The sequence below is a fragment of the Stegodyphus dumicola genome, chromosome 2 (genome assembly GCF_044657685.1).
Source record: "Stegodyphus dumicola isolate Sdum_Otavi_A_Nest chromosome 2, ASM4465768v1".
Taxonomy (NCBI): Eukaryota; Metazoa; Arthropoda; class Arachnida; order Araneae; family Eresidae; genus Stegodyphus; species Stegodyphus dumicola.
The window spans coordinates 98212561-98237182 of NC_140769.1; the positions used below are offsets into that span (position 1 = coordinate 98212561).

The 24622-nt window shown below is 31.7% G+C and overlaps 1 protein-coding gene across 9 annotated transcripts in view; it reads right to left on the minus strand.

Moving 5' to 3' along the window:
- The window catches only part of LOC118184323 (ELAV-like protein 4), a 127055-nt gene that overhangs the window by 60070 nt on the left and 42363 nt on the right, over positions 1-24622 (minus strand). For 7 of the 9 annotated variants that reach the window (XR_015039507.1, XM_035353979.2, XM_035353977.2 and 4 more), the window contains exon 2: positions 16150-16242. The exons of the other annotated variants lie outside the window; for them this stretch is intronic. Coding sequence is in view for 6 of the 7 variants with exons in the window: in XM_035353979.2 (XP_035209870.1) it covers positions 16150-16242 (93 nt within the window). In the remaining variant the exon portion in view is untranslated. The remainder of the gene's footprint in view (positions 1-16149; positions 16243-24622) is intronic. 9 annotated transcript variants of the gene reach the window in all.

Here is a 24622-nt window from a genome sequence, read left to right on the forward strand (position 1 = left end):
ATTTCTGAAATTAGTCAGTTGTTTTACCTAACTAAATCTAGTGTTACTTTTTCTTCATTTCTTACTTTTATTTTATGATAAGGATAATTCATAACGTTTCAGTTTCTGAACATACAAGATAAGGGTCTTACTAATAAATTTGTTGCTAAACGTGCATCAAAAATAAATCACGAGACTACGTATAATGCGGTTTTTCCAAATCTTTTTACGTCGGAAGTTTTCCCTGCGGCTAAGAAATAATTTCGTACCATCAGAAAATGATTAATTTTCCAATCTCGCTTGACATTTTTGACTACTATAACTGGCAACGTAATGAAAAGTAAAACTCTGCGAAAGCGCATTCGACTTAAATGAAAGTCAATTTCTAGATGTAGATTTGAATTCCAGATATTAGATTTCGGTTATGTTGGTCTCTGATTAATTGGAAGTTCAGAACTATGAAAGAACACTTTATGATTTGTGTTTTAGAGGTAGATTTGAATGCCAGATCTTAAATTCTGGATATATTTGTTTCTGTTATTTAAATATGGTAAGTGGAAATTATGAAAGAACATTTTTTGATTTGTGTTGTTTTTTATGTAGATTTGAATGCTAAGTATTAGATTCTAGACTGTATTTATTTGTGATATTATTAGTCACTATTTTATATAATTAAAAAATACTAATTTAATATTTATTTCAGCATTGAAAGGGATTGTTTTTGAATGAACGTTCTACAGTCATAAAAGATATGTACCGTAAAGAACGTTAATAAAAATACAGTTGATTCATTATCAATAAATGATCAATCGAGACAAGTCACTGTCTATAATCAGCTCACAAACTCATTGCCTTCTTGTTTTCAAACGAGCATCTACGAAATTCTCATCGGCCCATGCTAAGTCGTTATTTCGACTTCGTTTATTTACTGATGATGAAATTTGTACCCAGCGCGTATAATCGTGCTTAAAACTGCCGGAGCTTTGGCAATGGTGTGCGGCATACGTTGGCGATTTGTCGTTAATGTTAACACCGTTTAATATACAAGAGCCGCCATAACAAAGACGTACCCATTTAATTTATAATATAAACTCCCAGATCATGGTTTATATTATAAATTAATCATTTATATTTTATGGGTAAACGAATTACTGTGAATAAGCATTATGGTTTATGTCATACCTAACACCACAGGTTTATATTTAACATAAACCGAACAGCCAGAGACAATAGCCCATTCATATATTTTATTGAACTGGATTGGACTATTTGGATTACGACAACACGGGGCTATCTGCATAGAGGAAGAGGTTTCTTCGTGGAGGTTATTTGGTAGGTAAATTGACTCTATTCGAGTTGCTAATGGGAAAAACAACGAAAATACACATGCAACCAGCTTGTTCCCCTGTATTTGAAACCGGCTCGAGATACCAATGTATTGCATTCTTATTCTTCCGGCTACTAATGAGCACAGTAAATACGATAAATAAGTAAATAAACATGAAAATAAAAAAGGTAAAATTCTGAAAGCTTCCAGATTTCATATTACGCCCAAAGGGTTTTTTAAATGTTTTGTGTGTTACATTTATTTATTAAATATCATGTTCTTCGCACTTAAACATAAAATTCAATTCAACAGCAATATCACAAAATAATTTAAAAAGAGCATATTTTTAGAATTTCCGATACACAGTTTCGCGCGCTTGAAATAATTTTTTTTTTCCATACAGTGTTACCATTGCTCGCTTTGAAATCGTTGACTTTGTTAATAAAAAAATCTTTAATGTTTTACAATATTTAAAGATAATAAAACCAATTCCAAAGTGGAGCTACCAAATGCCCATATTCGAATGGAGGACTACGTTATTCAAAATTTGATGTTTCTAGATACCGTTGTTTTTTCAAAGTACGAGAAACATGCAGATTCTTCATTACCTAATTTCTTTAAATATAATGCAGGGCTCTAATATTTGGTGGCAACAGTTTGAAAAGTGAAACGCCGTTTGTAGTGAAACGCCACAAAATGTCAAACGAAATTAATAGCCCTTCTGGGCTAAAAAGATAAAGAAAAAAAGAGTTGAAATATTCTCAGTAGCCAAAAATAATTACTAAGATAATTAAGTTACTAAGAAAGCCTTCTCAGCAGCTGACTTATTTAGAAAAAAAAATAGACTTTCAATTAGAGGACTACAAGTGGACAAATTATATTTTTGTGCGTCTACGTCTTTAGAAAGACATTTTCATAAATAAAATAATAATAAAGTTACGCATGTAAGTGAAGAATGTTTATATGTTTTCGTGGTAAAACCTATTTACGTGGAAGTAAATAATTTGTTAACATATCACAAATTATTAAGAATTCTGACCTATTAGTGACCTTCAGATGCTATACGTTGCATTTTCGGGTTATCTTTATATGCAATTGTTATTCTGGTGAATGGAGGTCACGGGTAGGTCATGCTGTAAACAACTCAGTTTTGTTTCGTACTGAGCGATTACTATATTACTTCCATACATTTAAAGACTGTCCAAAGTTAGTTTAATTCAATCCTCTTAAAACTCCTGTATTTATAGACAAACTTTGCGCTCTGTATATATTAGATCAGCAATTTTTATTAAATTATTTTTGTTTCTTTCATTAACTTACTTTTATTTTATTACTTATTTATTTATTTACTTTCCATAATCCAAAGGGGCGTTAGCCCAGATGGGCTGTTAGTCTCGAAACGGCGTTTTGCATCAAATCACTAAAAGCGTCGAATCACTTTTCAAATTGTTGCCACTAAATATTATCGCCCCATATTGAAAGAAATTAAATAATGAAGAACCTGCATGAATGTAAGTAAGTTTCTCGCATTGTGAAGAGACAACGGTACCAGAGCCATCCAGTTTCGAATAACGCAGTCCTTCACCCGAGCATCGGCACCTGGAAGCCCAAATTTTGAATTTCGAATTTGTTTTATAATCCATTTCATATTTCGCAATACTTTAAAGAATTTATTAACAAACTCAACGATTTCAAAACGAGCAATGGCATTACTGTACGAGAGGATATTCTTATTATATGTTCAGCTCGCGAGACTATGTATCAGAAATTCTAAATATATGGTCTTTCAAAATTATTTTGTCATATTACTGTTGAGTTAAATTTTACGGTTTAAGTGCGAAGATCATGTTACTAAATTAATAAAAGTAACACACAAAATGTTTAAAAAAAATTTGAGCGTAATATAAGATCTGGAAATTTTCAAATTTTTTTTTTTAATCTATTCCATGCTGCAAAGATGGAAACTCTGAGGTAATTAGTTTGATAGTTAAGTAAGGATGAATAAGAAAAATTTAGTACTTCACATAAAAATAATAGATAATATATCTACAATCAGTTTTCGATTTATTGGTATAGTACCACGGATTGGTGCTCACAATTAACTCAAAAGTAGGTTAATCTGACGATAAGAAAGAGAAATAAGCCATGTTATAATTAACAGAAAATATACTATTCATGATTTACTTATATTTCAGAGCACGTCATAATCTGCAGAATAGCTCATTTAGTTGCGTGAATTAGTAAATCTGTATTTATATCAAGCAGAAAGCAATGCAAATAACAGAAGACTAAACATCCTTACATATGGAAAATCAATTTATAAATCGCTTTTAAAACAATATTTAGTTTATATAAAACTATATATTAGTTAACATAAAACTCTGGTAAAAACTGTTAGAACCTTTTGTGGTACTTATGTATTATCGAAACCACCTTAGTGTAGTTTGGAGAATTTTTCGGAAGAAAAAGAACAATTACTTTAATTGCAAAAAATCAAATATTACATACATACATATTATTACATTCATACTATACGTTTTCCAACAAGCAATCAATAAACTTAGTTAAAGGTAACTCAGTAAATGGGTTTTAAACTTAGTAAATGGGTTTTTGGTTTTGTTACAATGGAGATGTTTCAGCAGTTTCTTTGAAAAAGAATTCGAAGCAATATTCTTACAGTGATTTTGCGACAAAACAATACATTTCTGCAGAAATTTCGCCTCTGTTTCCTCTATTATAGGAAAATCCTACAAGCATAAATTTAAAATTTAATTTAAGACAAAAAATTATCATGATTTTTCTAAACAAGCCGTTGACACTTGTATAAGAAATATATAAGAATATATAAGTAAAATGAATATAAGAAAAATAATGTATACGAAAATGGCAACATCGGAAACTTATATTTGTTAGGCGCACGGTTGCTTGAATAACCGTTATGAGCGTGGTTACCACAATCGGGTGTATTCTGAATCTTTGGAGATTTTTACTAAGGTGCGGTAAGTACACTTTGTTTTATTCACTTCGTAGAATGTTTATTACGTGCCAGATTACGTAAAATTTAATGTTATGCTGTTGTGCATGAAAACAACTCACAGATATCATGGCCGCATTTGCAACCACTCCTGTTATCCCACACATTCTTCGCCTGCCACCGGCCGAGTGGTAAAGTCACTGAAAATTGGAAATTCGGTCTGAAGTTCGGGTCCCGGCAAACAGGCTGGTTAGATGGGTGCTTTCGTGGTTTTCTCATGTGTATCATGCATATGAGCCAGTTTCACTCAGAAAGTTCTCCACGAAGGCGGCCGTCCCCTTAGGCAGAGAGCCTTCGAGTGCTTTACCATAATTAAATAAACTAAACGCGCACATTCTTCTTTTATATTTTGTATTTTACGCAAAAAGTATAAGTGAAGGTTTTTAAATAATAATGCTTCCAACGTCTCGCGATAAATAAACTTAATCATTTTTTAGACAAGGCTTGGTTAATTGGCGCCTGTTTTATCACTCACCGGCTTATCAAGCATTGACTGTACATTGATTTTTTTCTTAAAAAAATCGCTGTAGAATATGCTGGAGAATAAATATGCTGTCATTGAAAATACGTATCTGAGGAAACTTTCACGAAAATCGGATGAAAAGAAGAGAGTGAAAAATTTCAAGATCTGACCCAAGGAAATCATTGAACAAACAGAGAAATCAAAGTGAATTAAACCACGTAAATAAGTACTTGAAAATAGAAAATATAAAAGTGTGCATGCCATTTTCTTCTTCTTATGAGTATTTTTAAGATATCTCAAAAGGAAAGAATTACGAGCTTTCAACTAATGATATTTAATTGGTTGAGCATTTCGTCACACAAGGAGCAACTCGCAAGACTGAATTTAGAGGATCAGTTCGGGATTGATTCAAATAAGAGAAAATGGCCGTAAGTATCCCGAAACTTTACATTCGGTACAGCCTCCAAATCCTTTTTACTTCTTTGTACGAAGTAAAAAGGAAGTATTGTAATCGCGAAAAGCTTCAGGCAGCATATTTCAACGAAAATTACCATTTTGACTGCTTTCGAATGCAATTTAACGATGTATTTGCGTGACATCCGTACATAAGGACAAAATAAAAGACTCATTTCCTCCAAAAAAATTATAAAACTGCTTTAAAATGAATTCTGAAGAGAATTTTCCGTGGCGTCTGTAGTGGTGTAGTTTCGTGGCGTACGTATCTCGCATAACTCAAAAACGAGTAGCCTCAGAACGTTGAAATTTTGTATATAGGACTGCTATAACATGTAGACGTGCACCTCGTATTTTGGTTGTAATCGGCCGCACCAAACGTATATAAATACTATATTTATATATATATCCACTCTGTTACTCGGCACAGTGATCTCAGTTTCTTTACTCTTATATGTTTGTAAATTGTACATTTTTTGCTTTAAAAATGATTGAATTATGTTGTTCTTATCTTCCGGTTAAGGTTTTTATGACTTTCGTAATTCTGGAAGCGATATTTGTACAATTATCAACAATTTAAAAGCTGTTTAAGTGCGGTTAAGTTTTAAATAACATGGCGGACATATTTGTTTTTATTTGCTACAGCAGAATTGTAGATTTGTTGCCGATCTAGAGAGACTAAGCTTCGCAACAACAAAGATAACACCTTCATTTTTATTGCGAATTAAATCATGTTTAATCCTTTCCGGAATTTTTCGAGGAAATAAGTGTTTAAGATTTACTTCAAAATTTTTAATAGATATTTTGAGTTTTTATGTATTTTTGAAATGAGAACTGAATTAATTGAAAGAGAAATACTGAATCGTCTGTGAAATCTGTTTCTTTTTTGTTTTGTTTCCTTAATTTCATTTATACATCGTTCTAGATTTCTTAGAGTATTTGAATAGAACATGTGGCAACGATTAGAGAATTTTTCAAATGATATAAATTTTGTGCATTCTGAGTTATAATTTGAACGAAATATAACGCTGTTAAGTTAACCTAGCACCAGAGTGTCGCTATGGTAAACAAATAGAGTAAATTTTAAAGAGTGCATTTCTTCTATTGCGGTTTATGCGCTTTCGACGAAGTAGATTTAATTCAAACCAATAAGTTTAAATGAAATGCAGGAAAAAATGCGTATAATTTAATATTCCGTATAAGGAAGTCATGCGGTGACACATCAGATTTTTTGTGCTATATGATAGTGCGATTTAAAAATTATGAATTACGAAGCTGAAACAAAATTTTAAGATCTGTATTTTAGTTTCCGCTGTCATTCTTCAAAAGTCCCACCAGCGGCCGAGCTGATCCAGGGTTCAGATTCCGGCGAACGGGTTGGATGCAAACGTTTTTGTAGTTTTCCACATATGTAACTTGTATACGAGCTAGTTTCCATAGAAAATCCTCTACGAAGTCATCCCTACTCTTAGGCAGATAGTCCTCGAGTGCCTTGCCATAATCAAATAAACCAAATTTTCTACAAAACTCAGATCTTAGACCAATGCCTTGCACATTCATTGGTGACTGATATCGATTAACGAAGCTTGTAAACTAACGTAGACAGTCTCTGCTACTGAGTGACCACCTGGTTGGAAACTCATGTTTGCGCATCAATGTGAGGGTCTTTCGATTACACTTGGCTTTTCCAAATATTTGATTATTAAATTGACAACAATTTAATTGTAATATTTTGGTATTTACTCAAGTCTTACTTGAGTAATTTAATTAATTAAATTTTGTAATAAAATTAATAAGAATTCTTCAAATTCCTTATCTCAGTTCCTTTTAAAGAAATTGACTTAAATAAGAGAAATAAAAAAATGATTTAAAAGCTTACATCTTGAGCAACATCTTACACAACACGTAACTAAGATATAAGCTTACATCTTACAAAACTCATGATTAAGTGAAATCGTGAAAACAGAGCATATGAATATGCCAAATACAATTTTTTAAAAATAATTTAAATGAAAAAATAGTAAATTATTAGATTATTTCACAAAATATTTTATAAAATACTCATTAGTGATGACTTCTGCAATGAAAAAGAGTCCCAAGAAGAGGGTCTTCCATATGAGGTTCTATTGGTCCTTAGTTTGGTAATTCGGCAGCGGGAATTGAGATATATGTTATATAAATAATATTTACATAATATTAAAATTTGAAGTAATTTCTGCATCCAGTGTATGATTGTCCCAAGAAGACGGGCTCCCATAAGGGCTCCCATTAAACTGAGATGTATATAATATTTATATAATATTAAAATCTGAAATAATTTCTGCATCCAGTGAAAGCACTAAGATTATCCCAAGAAGAGGGTCTTATATAACATGTTTCGTTCGGGCCTTAGTTTCGTAATTCGTGAGCGGAATCTTGTTAAATTGAGGCTTTCATGTATATAATACTAAAATTTGAAATAATTTCTGTATCTAGTGAAAGCTCTACGATTGAAAAAAGTAAATATTATTACGAATTTGGTATTTAAAAAGCTAATGTTAGTTCAATTATAAATTAAATGGTTTTATTTCTCGCGTAGGGCAGCGCGTGACGAATACTAAAAGAAAGCTAAGCCAGAAAATTGAAAATACAAGAGCGCGTGCATTAAATAAATAAATATCTCTTTTTGATTTCGAGAAAGTACTGGAAAATTCTAGCGCGTGATTTTAAAATCTTATAAAAGGAGGAAAACATCTCAGTTTGTAGTAGTTGCTTAGTTTGTTGTTGTTTAGAAAGCTGTTCTTGTTGATTGTAGCGAATTCGCGGATTAGCTTTCTCTAACTGTTTTAAATTAAGTTCTCTTGAACGTTTGAGTACTTAAAAGATAACTACTGTGAGATATTGTAATACTGCATAATAATTTGAGAAAATTTAAGCATTTTTGTTGTGATAATAATAAATTTTTGTTCATTTTTCCTCGGACTTGTGCATTCATTTCATAACGAACCCGTACGCACGCAACAATATATTACATAAAGTTAAATATGTGTGTGCTTCAAGCGAAAGAATTACGATTAAAATTTCTATACAAAAAATTTTGTATCAATTGAAAAACCTACTCTTAAAAGAATTATTTTATACGAAAAGCTACATATGTTTATGTTCTGATTTTTGCATCTGATATAAAATACGTTAAAGGCCGCCCACTTGGACCCGATAACCTTGACATACATAATACATGAAAATTGAGCCTTTGGCATCATAGGACATCTTTGGAATAGTATTTAAGTCTTAAGCATTACGAAGATATGCCGAAGACGTGTTGAGATTTAAGCCACTACTTAATAAATTTGACCTTGCGTAAACATGTCTTCTTTGTGGCGATATGAAAACATGCTACCGACAATAACAATAATAAAATATGGTGCTGTGTTTCTGTTTATTTTATTGAAAAATCCGATGTGGACATCACATGACATTCTTGTACGGACTATTAAATTATACACTTTTTTTTTTTTTTTGTTGCACTTCATTTAAACTTATGTCCTCAAATTATTCTAACGGAACACTCGACCAAGTGGGAAAATGACATCAAAAACTCCAAACTTTGAAATTAAATAATATCCCCGTCAATGTTTCTCGCCGGGAATCAAACTTCTTATAATTTGATTTTTTCTTATTTCTATAAAACACTCCTAACATAAGTGGAAACACAAGCAAACCGTATTTATATTTAGACTTCGTTATTTGCCCAAAATTCAATCCTTTTTAAATTTAACGTTGCCAAAACATGAATATTTTTGTCATATAAAGCGCTTCTGCAATTGGAAGTATATGTCTTATAAGGTATTTCTCCCGCCTTCTTAGCGTGTCTTCGTGGTGTAGTGGGCTGTCTGCTGGGCGAGTATTCCAGAGGTCCGTGCTTCGATTGCCGGCGAAGGCGTTGCTCACTTTTCATCACTCCTGCTTCCAAAATACCTAATGTATCTACAATCTATGAAGAAAGTTTGCAAAAATAAAGGTCGGATAACCAGATAAGTCGGATAACCAGATTTTAAACCAGATAAGTCGGATGGGTGTATAAATATATATATAATATAGATATATGTACCTTTGTTACCGCCTTTTGCAGTAAAAAAGGCAAGTGCATAATTAGATGTTATTCAGTCGCATAATACAAAATTTCAGCGGTTTACAGCAGATCGTTTTTGAGTTATGGTAGATGCATATGCACGTACGTACGTACAGACGTCATGAAAATTCCATTTCAAAATCTGTTTTGGAAAAAGAGTTCTTTATTCCGTCCGTACGTACAGATGTCACTCAAACAATTCGTCCAAATGGATTCAGGAACGGTAAAAATTTTCGCGATTCAAGGAAGTATAAATGTAAAAGTGTTAATACTTGAGACAGTTGAAAAATATTCACACGAAAAGTAATGGTAGTGAAATTTGGGGAGCTGTTTTGTTCTTGGAGAACAAGCGAGAAACAACGTTTTGCAAGAAGATTCAGGCACCAATGTTGCTTATTGACCACCGTTAAATGGAATGTTTTGCTCTTACCTCTTTTTTAACAATATTAAGTGTTGTGAATAAAAATTTTAAAATTATGTTATTCAGCTTTGTTCTTTTATACTGAAGCATTAGCTTAAGTGCTATGTTTCTTACTCTTAGAAAAGATTTTGCCTCAATGGAAACGACCTGATGGTGGAAGTTTGTCTTCTCGCTGGAATATCAGATTGAATCTTGCAATGTTATAGAAGAGACTGTTTGGTATCATTTCGAATTAAAGTTGTTCACTGCTTTGCGATTGAATCCCACCAGAAACTTCAATAACGTTTTCGAAAATTAATTAATTATTTTGAAATTCATTTATTTGTTATTCATTTATTGCATTTTGAAATTTGATTTTTCGTCCTGCAGGACAACATAATTTAAGATATTCACGTGAAAACTGATAAAATTAAAAAGTAGTATAACATTCTCTAAAAGACCCACAGTTGTAGATATACTTTGAACTGTTAACTTTAAAATAGTTCCTTTGTGTACATGCATACCTCGGTGCCATCTAAATATTGATATGTTGCCTTTTGAAGATGAAAATGAGATAGAGTAAACTGTTTAGAAATATTATGAACAGCATTCCTTCGTATTCCAGATAAATCTTGTATAATAGTTACACTACGCTGATGGTTTGGCTCTGTTTATTTAATTATGGCAAAGCACACAAAGGGCTATCTGCCTAAGGGAAGGGATGCCTTCGTAAAGGACTTCCTAAGGAAAACTGGCTCGTATACACGTTACACATGGAGAAAACCCCGAAAACGACCACGCAACCGGCTCGTTCGCCGGGATTTGAACCCCGGACGAAGCTATCAGTGTTCAGCGACTTTACCGCTCGCCCGCCTGGTGAGCAAACATATATTTTGATTCTTCCCGTATCCATTCTATTTCTTTTTGCGTGACTTCTGTATGTAGGGCTAGAATGAAGAACTCTTTGTTCCCAAACGGATTGTAAAATGGATTCAAAACGGGTTCAGAAGGGCTTTCTTAGTGATATCGATACGTACATGCGTACGTACGTATTTCGTGCAAGTCAAAAGCGATTAGCCATAGGACCTTGAAATTTTGTATACGGGAGTGCAATAAGATCTATACGTGCAATTCCCTTTTTTATAGCAGACGGCAGTACTAAAAAAGTATATATATATATATTTCATTTCTGAGGATTACGGATTTCTTTTTTTTTTTTTTTTTTTTTTTTTTTTTAGCATTCTCTCCCGGCCTCGAGCGACCTCTTAAGTGGTACGGCTACGTATATATATATATACATCCATCTCCTTTACCCGGCGTTTATTTTCGCTGTCGTTGGCTGTAGTCATATACTTCCAATTAGAGAAATGTTGTAAATAACGAAAATATTCATGTTTGGGCAAAGCCAAAAAAAAAAAAAAAATTGGAAAAATAGTGAAATATAATTTTTAATGCGGTCTTCCGGTTCGTAAACTTATATTTTAGAAAGTTTTATACTCGTCGTGAAAAAATTATAAGTTTATCTCCTGGTCATTTTCCACTTGCCTTGAGAGATCGGTTAATTAAGCAAGAATAATTCGAGGAAACAAGTTTAAATGAAGTGTAGCAAAAAATACATGTAATTTAATAAGATGTACAAGGAAGCCATGTGGTTTCCACATCAGATATTTTTATAGAATCGAGAAATGACAGAAATAATCCTGAAGAGACCTCTATGTAAAAATATATTGCAGTAAAATATTGCAAATAATTGATTTAAAAAGAAAAGCTGTATGCAAATAAGTCTGGAACCGCTCAATAGCTTATAGTCAGTATTCGACGAGCATGTCAAGGGATAGCACACGAAATTATAACTATAGTCATAATATAGTATAGATTACGGAAAGTCGAGGCGGACGACCAACAACAGCGGTTATATTCTAGATAATATCTTTAAAACATAATATAAATACATTTTCATATATTGTACTAATGTTTACAACGACAAGAAACAATTAATTTTGAAAGATTGAATATTATTTTTCATTTAAATAAAATTTATTTTGCAAAAATTCATAAAAATAATTGGTTAGCGCAAAAATTCAGAAAAAGAATTAATTTGAGCAAAAACATTAATTTTCCCAAAACTCAGAAAAAGGAATTATACAGAAATATTTCCAACAGCTATGCTTATCTCCTAACTAGACGATAACGGTGTCGAACTTATAAAAATGTTAGTAACGTTTTAGCTACGACTGATACAGATTAACTATTAAGCTATTCTTCGCAAAGGGGAAAAATTTATTCCATTTTTATAAATAATATGGTGTCTTATCGCTTTGATAATTCTAAGTATTTGAGAATTTTTCATAGAATAACACTGTTATCATAACATCCCAGTAATTTTGAGAAACGCAAGCTTTGCTCAGGAATAAACAAAAACCGCCTATTTTGATTTCCGCCGGATACGGTAGTAAAAACATTTCCGATAACACTCGTAGATTCCGGTTTAAGAACTTGGCTTTGGGGTGAAGATTCTTCAGCCCTTCTCTTCATTAATATCTGATATATCTGATATACAGTATTCTTTCAAAGACTTCACAGAAATAAATGAAGATATTAGTTTTTCCACAATAACAGTATTACTTATTTACATAGAATATAATATTTCAACGATACTCAACAATAAAAATATTTTTCAAAAAAAGAAAAAAAATGTGAAAGGTTTCAGGTTTTAAATTACGTCCAAAGGGGCGTTTTTTTAACGTTTTGCGTGTTACCTTAAAATATCATGTTCTACGTACTCAAACTATAAAATTCAGTTCAACAGCAATATCGGAAATTAATTTTAAAATGAGCATGTCTTTAGAATCTCCGATACAGAGTCTCGCGCGCTGGAGATAAAAATGTTTTTTTTTCGTACAGTGTTACCATTGCTCGCTTTGAAATCGTTTAGTCTTTTAATCAAAAATTCCTTAAAGTTTTACAAAATATTAAATCGATATTAAAACAAATTCCAAATGTCAAATTTGGGCTTCCAGATGCCCATATTCGTAGAAGGATTACGTTATTCAAAATTCGATGGCTCTAGGTACCGTTGTTTTAACACAATGCGAGGAACATACATGCATTTATGCAGATTCTTCATTATTTGTTACTTAATTTCATTATTTGTTACTTAATTAACGACGTTACTTAATTTCTTTAAATATAAGACAGGGCGATAATATATGGTGGCAACGACCTGAAAAGTGATACAGCCTTTTAAAGTTTTCGACGCAAAATGCCAAAACGAAATTAATAGTTCATCAGGGCAACTTGTCCCTTTGGGACAAAAAAAAAAAAAAAAAAAAAAAAAAAAAAAAAAAACCTGACAGGCTTCAAATTTTAACGGTCGCCCAAAAGGGTTTGTTAAGTTTTTGATGCTCTCGCTGAGATTCGCAAACCCAAAAACCAAAATCTTCTGTTACACTCACTCCTACTAACCAATTTTTTCTCTTTATAGCTTTATTATTAAGCCTAATTTTCATCGCACTTACGGTATATACTCGTACAATTCAGATACGTTTAAAATTATCGATGCAGCCCTAAGCGCTGGCATACATTTTTCTCTTATTTTAAGTTTTTTCTCAGTGCATCGTATCAACTTTCAGTTTTCTTACTAACATGGTTTTACAAAACTCTTTTTTGTCTTTTTATTATTAACGTTTTGTGTGTTTATTTACTAAATATCACGTTCTGAGCACTTACGCCCCACAGCAAACTTAGGAAATATTTAAAAAAAGTAAATTTTTCGAATTTTCGACAGACAGTCTCGCACACTGGAGACAATTTTTTTCCGTACAGTGTTGCCACTGCTCGCTTTAAAATAATTGAGTTTGTTAATCAAAAATTCGTTAAAGTTTTACAAAATAAATAGATAATAAAAGAAATTCAAAATTTCGGCTTCCGAGTGCAAATGTTCAGGTGAACTACCTTATTCAAAAATTCAGGGCTCGAGCTACCATTATTTTTTCACAATGCGAGAAACATACATGGAGATTCCTCATTATTTAATTTCTTTAAATGTAATAAGGGGCGGTAATATTTGGAGGCAGCAGTTTGAAAAGTGATGCGTGTTTATAGTTAAACGGAAAATGCCGTTTTGGGACTAATGTTCCTCTTGGGCTAAAATTTACGAGATCCTTCTTAAGTTGGTAATCATTTTCGACTCAAGCTGATGTCAGAGCATTTTTATAGACCAAGCGCTAGAATTTACCACACATTTTCCTAAAATTGACACATGGTATTGGAACTGTTTATGCACATGAAATATAGATAGATTCAGTTCTAAAAGGAAGTTCAATTTAATTTGCTGGTAGCTCATTACATTGACTTAAACTTCCTTAATTTATTAAGCTGAATAGTTTTGTATTGAATAGTAATTCTAGTTTTTTATTCTTATGGATTGTAATACCAGTAAATCAGTTTACAGAAAATTCCGAAAAATGTCCTAAAATGGTTACTGGTTAAACGACGTTACTTTACCTGTACTTACGTAATTAACGCCCATCAGCCCCATATGTCTTATTAATTACGTCAATTGATAATGCCCATATTTCTTATTAATCAGCCCCATATGTCTTACTGATTATATTACTATTAGTCTTGAAACGGCATTGCGTCGAATCGCTAATCCGACATTTCACTTTTCATTCGATTCCTTTCCCATTGTACAAAATGTAAGATATTTATCTTTGAATTTGAATGTGTCTGTTGTGAATTAACAAGCTAAGCTATCTTGAAAGCAACAGATGCAGTTTTTAAGAATATTCGTTTTTTACTTTTGAATCGGATTGGTTTAAATAGAAAAAAATGCATTCCATTCCTGATCTATCAAATTAAAAGCATTCAGTCATTTACAGAATGACGTTATATATATTTTTTATTATTTATTTTACATTTTGTAAACGTTTAATGAAATTTTAATTAACAAACTCAACGATTTTGAAGCGAGCAGTAGCAGTACTGTACAGAATAACACATATTCTTTTGCAGCTCGCGAAACTCTCTGTCGGAAATTCTAAATATACGTCCTTTTTAAATATTTAGAGATTTTGCTACTCAATTAAATTTTATGTGTCACCACCAGGATTTGGCGATTGGATTCTGTAATCCCCAGTCTCCATTTAAAAGGGGGAGTATAGAAGGTATTTTCACCCTCCTTTTCAGCATGCTTTCGTGGTGTAATTGGAAACATACTCGACACTTGAATGTTGAGTTTGAACAATTACAGTATTAGCCAGTATATTCCGAACCTTATGCATTTTTATCTTTATGATTTTTAGCTTACGATTAAAAAAAGCTTCGATTTATCTCAGAACGGGCAGAATATGGCTAGATAGGAAAGTACATTACTTAAGAAAAGTAACCACGTTAACAAAAATATTAACTGTAACTAAATTGCTTATAATACAAAGTACTGTAATATTAGCTTGTCTGCTTATACATTAGTTGAATTATAAATTAAACTGTTTTATTCCCCGTGCAGTGTAGCGCGTGATGAATATTATAGGAAAGCTAAGCCGGAAAATTAAAAATACAAGAGCACGTGCATTTAACATTTAATAAATAAATGTCTCTTTTTAATTTCGAGAAAGTTCCAGAAAATTCTCGCGCGATTTAAAATCTTATAAAAAGGAGGAAAACCTCTCAATTCAGTTTCAACATCTGCAATCCTGACTTAGGTTTTGCTCATGCATTCTCCTACTTTCAGCGCTCTATAGCAACTAACTCAGACAGCCGGAACAAAACTTGCAAATCCTGCAAGTTAATCAGCGGCGCATCCAGCGGAACTTGGAACTTGGAACAATTCAGTTGTTGTTGTTAGTTAGTTACTTAGTTTGTTGTTGTTTTGAGAGTTTGTTTAGATAATCGCTCTTGTTGATTGTAGCGAATTCGCTGATTAGCTTTCTCTAACTGTTTTAAATTAAGTTCTCTTGAACGTTTGAGTACTTAAAAGATAACTACTGTGAGATATTGTAATACTGAACTCATATTTGAGAAAATTTAAGCATATTTGTTGTGATAATAATAAATTTTGTTCATTTTTCATAAGACTTGAGCATTCATTTCGTAAAGAACCCATACGCACGCAACAATACATATGCCATCTGTATATGTGTTTTAAATCTGCTAAATTCCTTTACTAACATTTACTCTCGGAATCCATGCACACCGCATAATTTTCCCGACTGATTTTTCGAAATGTAATTTTCTTTCTTTCTTTCTTTCTTTTTTAATGACGGTTACTAGCCATTTTAGATTTTGGCCACTACTAAGTTCAGAAATTTTGGTCATTTTATTATGGAGGCATTTTATAAGCGGCTACCGTTTCTTCCTAGGAAAGGGACGGAAAACTTACATCCATCCCTCCTTCGGGATTCGAGCCCGGGCCCTTCAGTATTGCAGTCAGAGTCACTAACCACTTTCCTGTCCGGGCGGCCGAAAGGTAAAGCTAATTAAAAGAAAATTAAGAATTAAAATAAAAATGACGACAATTAAACAGGTATAAAGAAATCTTCAAACAATTTTAAATGAAATTTTTTCGAAAATGATCATATTTATTAGGTTATTATGCATTAACAAATACGTGGATTACGATTAGTATTTCTTCTCTAATGAATTGATTTGAAATGCATGGAATATTCTTCAATATTTCCTCAGCAAATGCGATAAATATAAAGCAGAACTTCACAAAATGTCGTCTGATCCTAAAAGCTTCCCTCTGTAAATTTTTAGGCGTATTTTCAGAATCAGCTGTCTAGACTAATTAGTTAAAAAGCCAAGCATTTTTGTTTCTTTTTAGTAATGAAAACCAACAAAATTACGTCGGGCTGCATTAATATACTGCATTATTAAATTAAAATAGTGAACGCAATAACAGGCTTGCATTATGTGTAGGGTTAAAAATAATAAACCACCTGTTATGTTTCATTGCTAAAGTGCTATAAATAATGCAGCGTTCTTTCACTAAATGATGAATGTTAAATATTTTTAGCTAATTAGAAATAAAAGCGGTTATAAATACTAACATTTACAAATTTCCAAAATTCCCTATCCATTATAAAGATTTAACACAGGAAAATCCTTAAAAACTCAAAGGAATAGTAATTCGCAATTCCTAGAAAATTACAAATATTGCAATTCTCAAATTTATATTTGAAAAATTCAAATGTGAAATACCTTAAAAAACTCGACGTAGCAATATCTCGTAATTCCTAGCAATCATGAATTTTACAATTCTCAGATTTGTTTTAAAAATTTAAGAATAAAATGCATAAAAATTAAATCGTATCTCGTAATTTGTAACAGTTATAACTGTCACAGTTAGCAAATCTGTCCGGAAATTTTAACTTAAAAATGGACTTACGACACCGTACTACTTTGTATAGTTTTACTGCGGGGAGAATTGCTGCGATTATTTCCGCGAATGTTTTTCTCAATGACGAATAAATTGCAGAATTTCGGATTTCACCCTCTACTTAATAATTTCTGTTAAAATTATCAGATTATTTTTTATCTAAATAATTTTTATGTTACATTCCTTTATATACAAAAGCACGCTGCAACATAATCCTGTTCAAAACTCCAAATTAAAATACCGAATTTAAATGGAACTTCTTCCGGAATCTGTGAAGTTACATAGTTCCCCTCCATTGCCTGCAACCTTAACAAACAACTGGAGACGCCAAACGATCGTTTTACTTCATCGTACGACGCAAAGGAAGTCTTGTAATTGCGAAATTTTGGTTATCAGATTTCAATGGGGGGGGGAATATCCATTTTGACCGCTCTCGAACACATTTGGACTATTTGTTTTGGGGTGACGTGTGCGCGTACGGACAGAATAAAGTACACTTTATTCCAAAATGGTTTGCAAATTTTCTTTACGTCAGTAAGTAAGATAACTGCGAAACAATTTATCGTAGAACGTTGAAATTTTGTATATGGGTCTGACATCTATTTGTGCACCTCCCTTTTTATTGCAATCGGAAGTACCAAAAGTATATATTGTTTAAGTATATATATTAAAGTATATATATAATTACTTAGTTTTTTGATTGCACTTCCGCTTTTAATTATTCCATTTTAATAATTTCATTTTAAATATGCTAATGAGTAAATTCATTTCAATATAATTCTAACTACTTTTTTCCAAAGGAGATAATATATTCAATAATCTGCTAGAAAATAAATTATTATTTTATTACTTCGAAGCTTTAGCTCACGTATTAGGCATTTTTTTACTAATAACTACCTTGTTTACTTAAATTATATATATATAAACTTAAAGCATCTAAATTAATTATTAAATTGGAATAAAAGAAAGCAGTTGTTCTATAATATAGTAATTGCAACCGTGTATAAGAGGTTTAACACAATATCAAAACTAATTCAAGTAAAGAAAGAATTCATAGTAGAACAATCTCTAAAAATAAAAATGCAGAAGGGGAAAATATACAAAATTATACAATTAAAAAGTCTTTAATAAAATTTTGATGAAATCTGTTTACGGTTTTTGATCTGAAATGGACCAGGAGACCGAAACGTATTTTCGAAACACCTTAATCGACTTATGAAGCTTTAATTCATTTTCCCCTAAAGTGTTCTGAATTGGAGTTTCAATAAAAGGAGATTAATTTTTATATAATAATAATAATTTTGTATATTTTTCCTTTTACATTTTTATTTTTCGAGATTGTTCTACTATCAATTCTTTCTTTAATTGGATTAGTTTTCATATTCTGTTAAACTTCTTATACACGGTTGCAATTATTATATTTTAGAGGAATTCCCTTGCTTTTATTCAAATTTAATAATAAAATTAGATGCTTTAAGTTTATTCTACTTCAATCCTGCAGCTATGGTGCAGGACTGGTTTAAAAAATTTTTAATTATAATTTTTTTAATTCGAATGTTTAGTTGTTTAGTCTATTTATATATATATATATATATGTATATATATATATATATAGAGAGAGAGAGAGAGAGAGAGGGAGAGATAGACAGACATTCACACTTTTATGCCGCTTAAAAGTCCTTACCCGTCCTTCATTTTCGCAGTCGTTGGGGTCGTCGTCATATATTTCCAATCACAGAAGTGTTTTACATGCTTTAGCAATTTCAAATTAAAAAATATTAATTATGTGAAAATAACGCAATCTAACTTTTAATGTTGTCTCCCGAATCCTCAAGTTATATCTGAGGAATTTTTTAATACTCGTTATGATAAAATAAAAATACAAGGAGTTTGACTCCCAATGACAAAAATTGGCCGGGGTCTTTAATTCCAACATTTGGAATTTTTAATGTAATTTGCAACTTGCCTTCAGAGATATATTAATTAAGTTAAGACAAATTTGAAACAATGAGTTTAAATGAAGTGCAACGAAAAATACGTAAAACTGAATAGGCCGTACAAAGACATCATGCGGTGTCCACATCAGATTTTTTTAAATGAAAGTTAACGAAGAAAATCAGTACATCTATCTATCTGTATATATAAAGAAGAAAGTATGTTTGTTTGTCCTCTAACTCAGTCACTATTATAGCTATCGTCACCAAACTTTCTACAATTTCTTTCTGGGTTCTAGAAATGGTCGACGTTCACTTTTTTTCCAAAAAAAAGTAGCAAAAATCAGAGATATTAATTAAAAACTCAGACCACTGACAATTTTCGCCATCATTTTTCCGAATGGCAACAGTCTCGCGAGCTGGAGACGAAAATCTGCTTTAATTCGAAAGTTGTTGCCACTGCTCGCTTTCAAATCCTAGAGTTTGTTAGAAAAAAATTTCTAAGTTTCACGATGAAATAAAATTAGCACATTAAATACATTATTCCCGATTCCAAAAATTCGTGGGAACTATTTTGACTATTCCCATCTTCGTATGACTTTAATCAGCCGAGGTATTAATTAAAAACGCTGGAAAGGCTAATGTTCGCACTCATTTTTCTCAGTGGCAACAGTGTCGCGCGTTGGAAATAAAAATGCTTTATTTCGAAAAGTATTGCTACTGCTCGCTTTCAAATCGTGGAGTTTGTTAATCAAAAATTTGTAAATTTTACAAAATCTATACATATAAAGAAGAATGTCTGTTTGCGTGTTTGTTTGTTCACCTTATTGATTTCTGATCATTTATGATCAAATTTTTGCCACATTTAATCGGCTAAAATTGAATATAGGTGAAATATTGGATGGAACTTGAGGAGCCTTTACGACCATTTAATTAAGACGGAAATCATTAAAAACTGCATGCCATTGTTGCTGATATAATGAGAATTAGCTTAGTTTTCTATCAATATTTTTTATGTAGGTTCCATATCGCATCAGAGTGAAAAATGTATAACTATGAATCGCATTTCTCGCATCGTTATTAGAGAAGAATTACAGCGGTATCGTTCTTCCTGTTATTAGATACATTACTCTCAATCTAACTTAACTGGCATCGGGTACTTCCGCTAGTATATATATATATAAAGAGAGAGAGAATATTATTTATTGATACTATCGTCTCCATAATTGCGGATATTTGAACCTTCTAGATGTAAAGTATTAATGTTTAATACGCATCCGAAATTCGATAAATTTATAAATGCAAATTTGATTGAAAAATCAATAAAAATTTTAGTTATATAATAGTTTTTAGTGTTAGTCTTTCATTTTTGGTATACACCCCTCCCAAAATGTTAATATCAATTCTCTAACGCAAAATGTTTCGAAAGTGTTTGGTATAAGTCTTAGATTGCCAAAGATCTGAGGTTTCTAGTTACTCATTCCAAGACCTACATTGCGAATTTTGCCTTTTATTCCCACGACAAGCCTCTGATCTCCAGACAAACGCAAACAATGAACGGTAAACCTTACTGAAGGTGGTAGTTAGACCCAGAATTCAAATTTCAGTGAACGAATTGAATGTATCGGAGTTTTCTTGGTTTGCCCTGTGTGTAATGTAAACGTCCTGCAAATTTTATCTTATTTCCTCGTTTCAAATTACTGCCTTTAAAAAACTTCTTCAATCTCACCGTATAATATATGATACGGCTCAATGTTTCTCCGTGGGCCCACTGTGTCAAACGGGATATAGTGGCACAGTGTTACTGCCGGCACACCGACAAATTTCGGGTATCATATTTCAACGAAAATATCCATTTTGACCGCTATCGAATGCAATTTAACGATGTTTTTGCTGGACATCTGTACCTAAGGAGAGAATAAAAGACTCTTTTTTCCCCAAACGAATTATAAAACTGATTTAAAATGAATTTAAAAACATTTTATGGCGTCTGTGCGTACATACGTATGCATCTCGCATGACTCAAAAACGAGTAGCCTCAGAACAGCCTTTTTTTTAATAGTGCACATCTACATGGTATAACATGTAGATGTGCACTTTCCATTTCGGTTTCATTCGGCTGCACCAAGAGTATATAAATATATGTATATATACATCCACTGTGTTACTCGGCTCAGTAAGCTCAGTTTCTTTAATCTTATATGTTTGTAAATTGTGCACTTTTGGCTTTAAAAATGATTGAATTATATTGTTCTTATCTTCCGGTTAAGGTTTTTATGCCTTTAGTTAAGCTGCATGCAATAATTGTGGAATTATCAACAATTTAAAAGTTTTTTAAGTGCGGCTAAGCCTAATTTTTGTTTGGCATAGCAGCCATGTTTATTTACATTTAAAACTTAGCAGAATAGTGAATTTGCTGCTAATCTAGAGAAACTAAGTTTCGCAACAACGAAGTAACGTCTTTTTTTATTATTACGAATTAAATTATGCTTAATTCATTTTGGAATTATCTTTTAAGTTATTAGCTTGTTTTTGCTTAGAAACTGTAATTTTAATTGTAAAAAATGTATTTTTAATGAAAATATTTTGAATTTTTATGTATTTTTGCCTTATAGCCTATATATATGATACGGCTCAATGTTGTGAACATTGAGAACTAAGTGAGAACCGAATGAATTAGTAGCGTATTAGGTAAGCAGCCCTGAATTTTGGAATTATCTTTTAAGTTATTAGCTTGTTTTTGCTTAGAAACTGTAATTTTAATTGTAAAAAATGTATTTTTAATGAAAATATTTTGAATTTTTATGTATTTTTGCCTTATAGCGTATATATATGATACGGCTCAATGTTGTGAACATTGAGAACTAAGTGAGAACCGAATGAATTAGTAGCGTATTAGGTAAGCAGCCCTGAATCGTTTGCGAAAAACTGTTTCTTTTTTATTTGTTTAATTTCTTTTATATATCATCTTAGATGTATTACATTATTTGAATAGAACATGTGGTAATTCTTCAGATGATATAATTTTTTTTTTGCACTCTGAATTACAATATGAATGAGATGTAACGCTGTTAAGTGAACCTAGCGGCGAAGTGTCGCTATGGTAAATAAATATCGTAAACTTTAAAGAATGCATCAATTCTATTGTAGTTTATGCGCTATCGACGAAGTAGATTTAATTCAAAATTCATTAACTGTTAATTCAGTATGTTTAAACGAAATGCAGGAAAATTGCGTATAATTTAATAATCTGTACAAGGAAGTCATGTGGTGCACACATCAGGTTTTTTATTCTACTAATGTGCTAATGTTTGCTCTTACTATATAAGTACGAGTAAAATAGTACTCTAAAATGTACTTACTTTATTTTACTAATGTTTGCTCGACGGAAACAAGGCGCATTCATAATTTAGAAATGTTTCCCGCAGTGGAAGCGGCATAAAATTTTTGTAAGTAAATATGGCAGTAGAATATAACAAGCACTGATATTTAACATCTTAAGTATTTTACTTCATTACTGAACAGAAATAATTTAAATATGAGAATATAATCATTATTACTAATATTGCACTTTTCCGAATTTTTATTTTAAGTATTAGGGTTTTCTGTTTATGTTTTAAGAAATAATATTTAAATAATATATGCAAAAATTCAAATATTTTGATAGAAATCAGGATTCTTACGATATATTTTTGCATACTGAACTTAATTGCAAAATGCCCTTGGGCACTCAATGACCTTCAGAACTCCAATATTACAGGAACACGAAGGAACTTTGTTCACTCGATGTTGGGAACAAAGAGAATTTCCTTAACAAATACCTCTACGAAGGTATCCCTTGCCTTTTCGAATAGCCTATGCATGCTTTGCTATATTTCAAATAATCTCAGCTACTTTCGCACAGTGTTTACTTGCGTAATAGTCGCACTGTTTCCGCCAATTTTTCATTTTACCAATTCATTGTGAAAGTGTAGGTGTGGCTATTATGCGGGGAAATCTACGACACAACAATTATACACTTTTGACGATTTTTTCTGCTTCGAAATGGGGGTGCGATTATTACGCGAGTAAACAGGGTAATTAATAGAATTCTGCGAGAAACAAATCTCAGTTTTTGACGTTGATTCATGTTCTTTTTTACTATAATAACAAGCTCATCAATGGCAGAGCGGATTATGTTGATTCTATTTCTTCGACAGGGGTTTAAATCCTAGAAATGGCGGCATGGGAATTTTTGTAGTCTTTCCTAGGTCTAATGTGAATATAAGCCGGCTTCCCTTAGAAAAACTTTCTCTAAGACATCCATCCTTTCTGGCAGAGACCATCTATGTGCTTTGTCGTAAAATAATTAAGCCAGTTTTAAGAAATTAGAGATACAAATTGCTAAATTTTCGCATATATTAAAGTTTATGCCCGTGCACATCTCCTGCACAGAGAATCAGAGCGTGTTCCACCTGCTGAAGACCCCGTTACTAATTGATTTTCTTGAAAATAGTATTCTACCGTGTTACGTTATATAACTTGCGCGTTTCTCTATCAGTGTCGCAGTTGGGCTAACTTACAATTACTTAGTTAAGTCAAGGCTATTATTTTGGATTTAAGCCATAACTGTAAACGCGATTGGTGCCTTCTGTTAACTTTTATTTGAGTTAAATGAAAGGGTCCTTTATAGCCTTTCTCAGTCTCTGTGATACTTCACAAGATATAGTGATAATTTACTTGAGGTCTTAGAAGTTTGGTACATTCGATGTTACCAAAGGAAATGCCACTTCATAAAGTTATTCTACAAATTACCACATTACTGCAAAACCGCATTACTGGAAAAATTAAAAGTATTTGTGAGAAAAACGTAACATAGCTTCTAACCAGTCAAACATATGACGAAAATGAATTTTGAAGAAACTTTAAGCTATAAGTTTGTCAAAACTATAAGTTTAAAGAATAAATTTGTCAAAAATTTAATAATTAAATAACCTAAAGAGTTTTCTTTCAGTAAAACAGTAGGATAAAATTAATCTTCTCTAGGTAATCAAAATTCATGTTCTCGTAAATTAGCAGATCTCTGAATATTTATTTTCTGTTTCCAAACGAATTAGAAGCAGTTATGTTTTTGTAAAAAATGCCTTAAAAATTGTACTTGTTTCCAAAAGTATTACGGAAATAATTTTATCTCTTAACATTATTTCCCAATACCGTTCCATTTAAAGAATTCCTTAAAACAAATCCAATATATTCCAGTATATTATATTAAAAATCCAGTATATTATATTAAATCCAGTATATTATATTAATAATCCAGTATATTTTATTAAAAATCTGATGTGGACATCACATGACTTCGTTGTACAACCTATTAAATCATACACGATTTTTGCTGCACTTCGTTTGAATTCATTTCCTCAAATTATCCTAACCTAATTAATCAATATCTCGAGGCAAAATGAAAATGACATAAAAAATTATAAATTTTGAAGTTAACTATCTCAATTAACTTTTCTCGTACCAAACTTCTTATAATTTATTTTTTTCATAACGAGTAT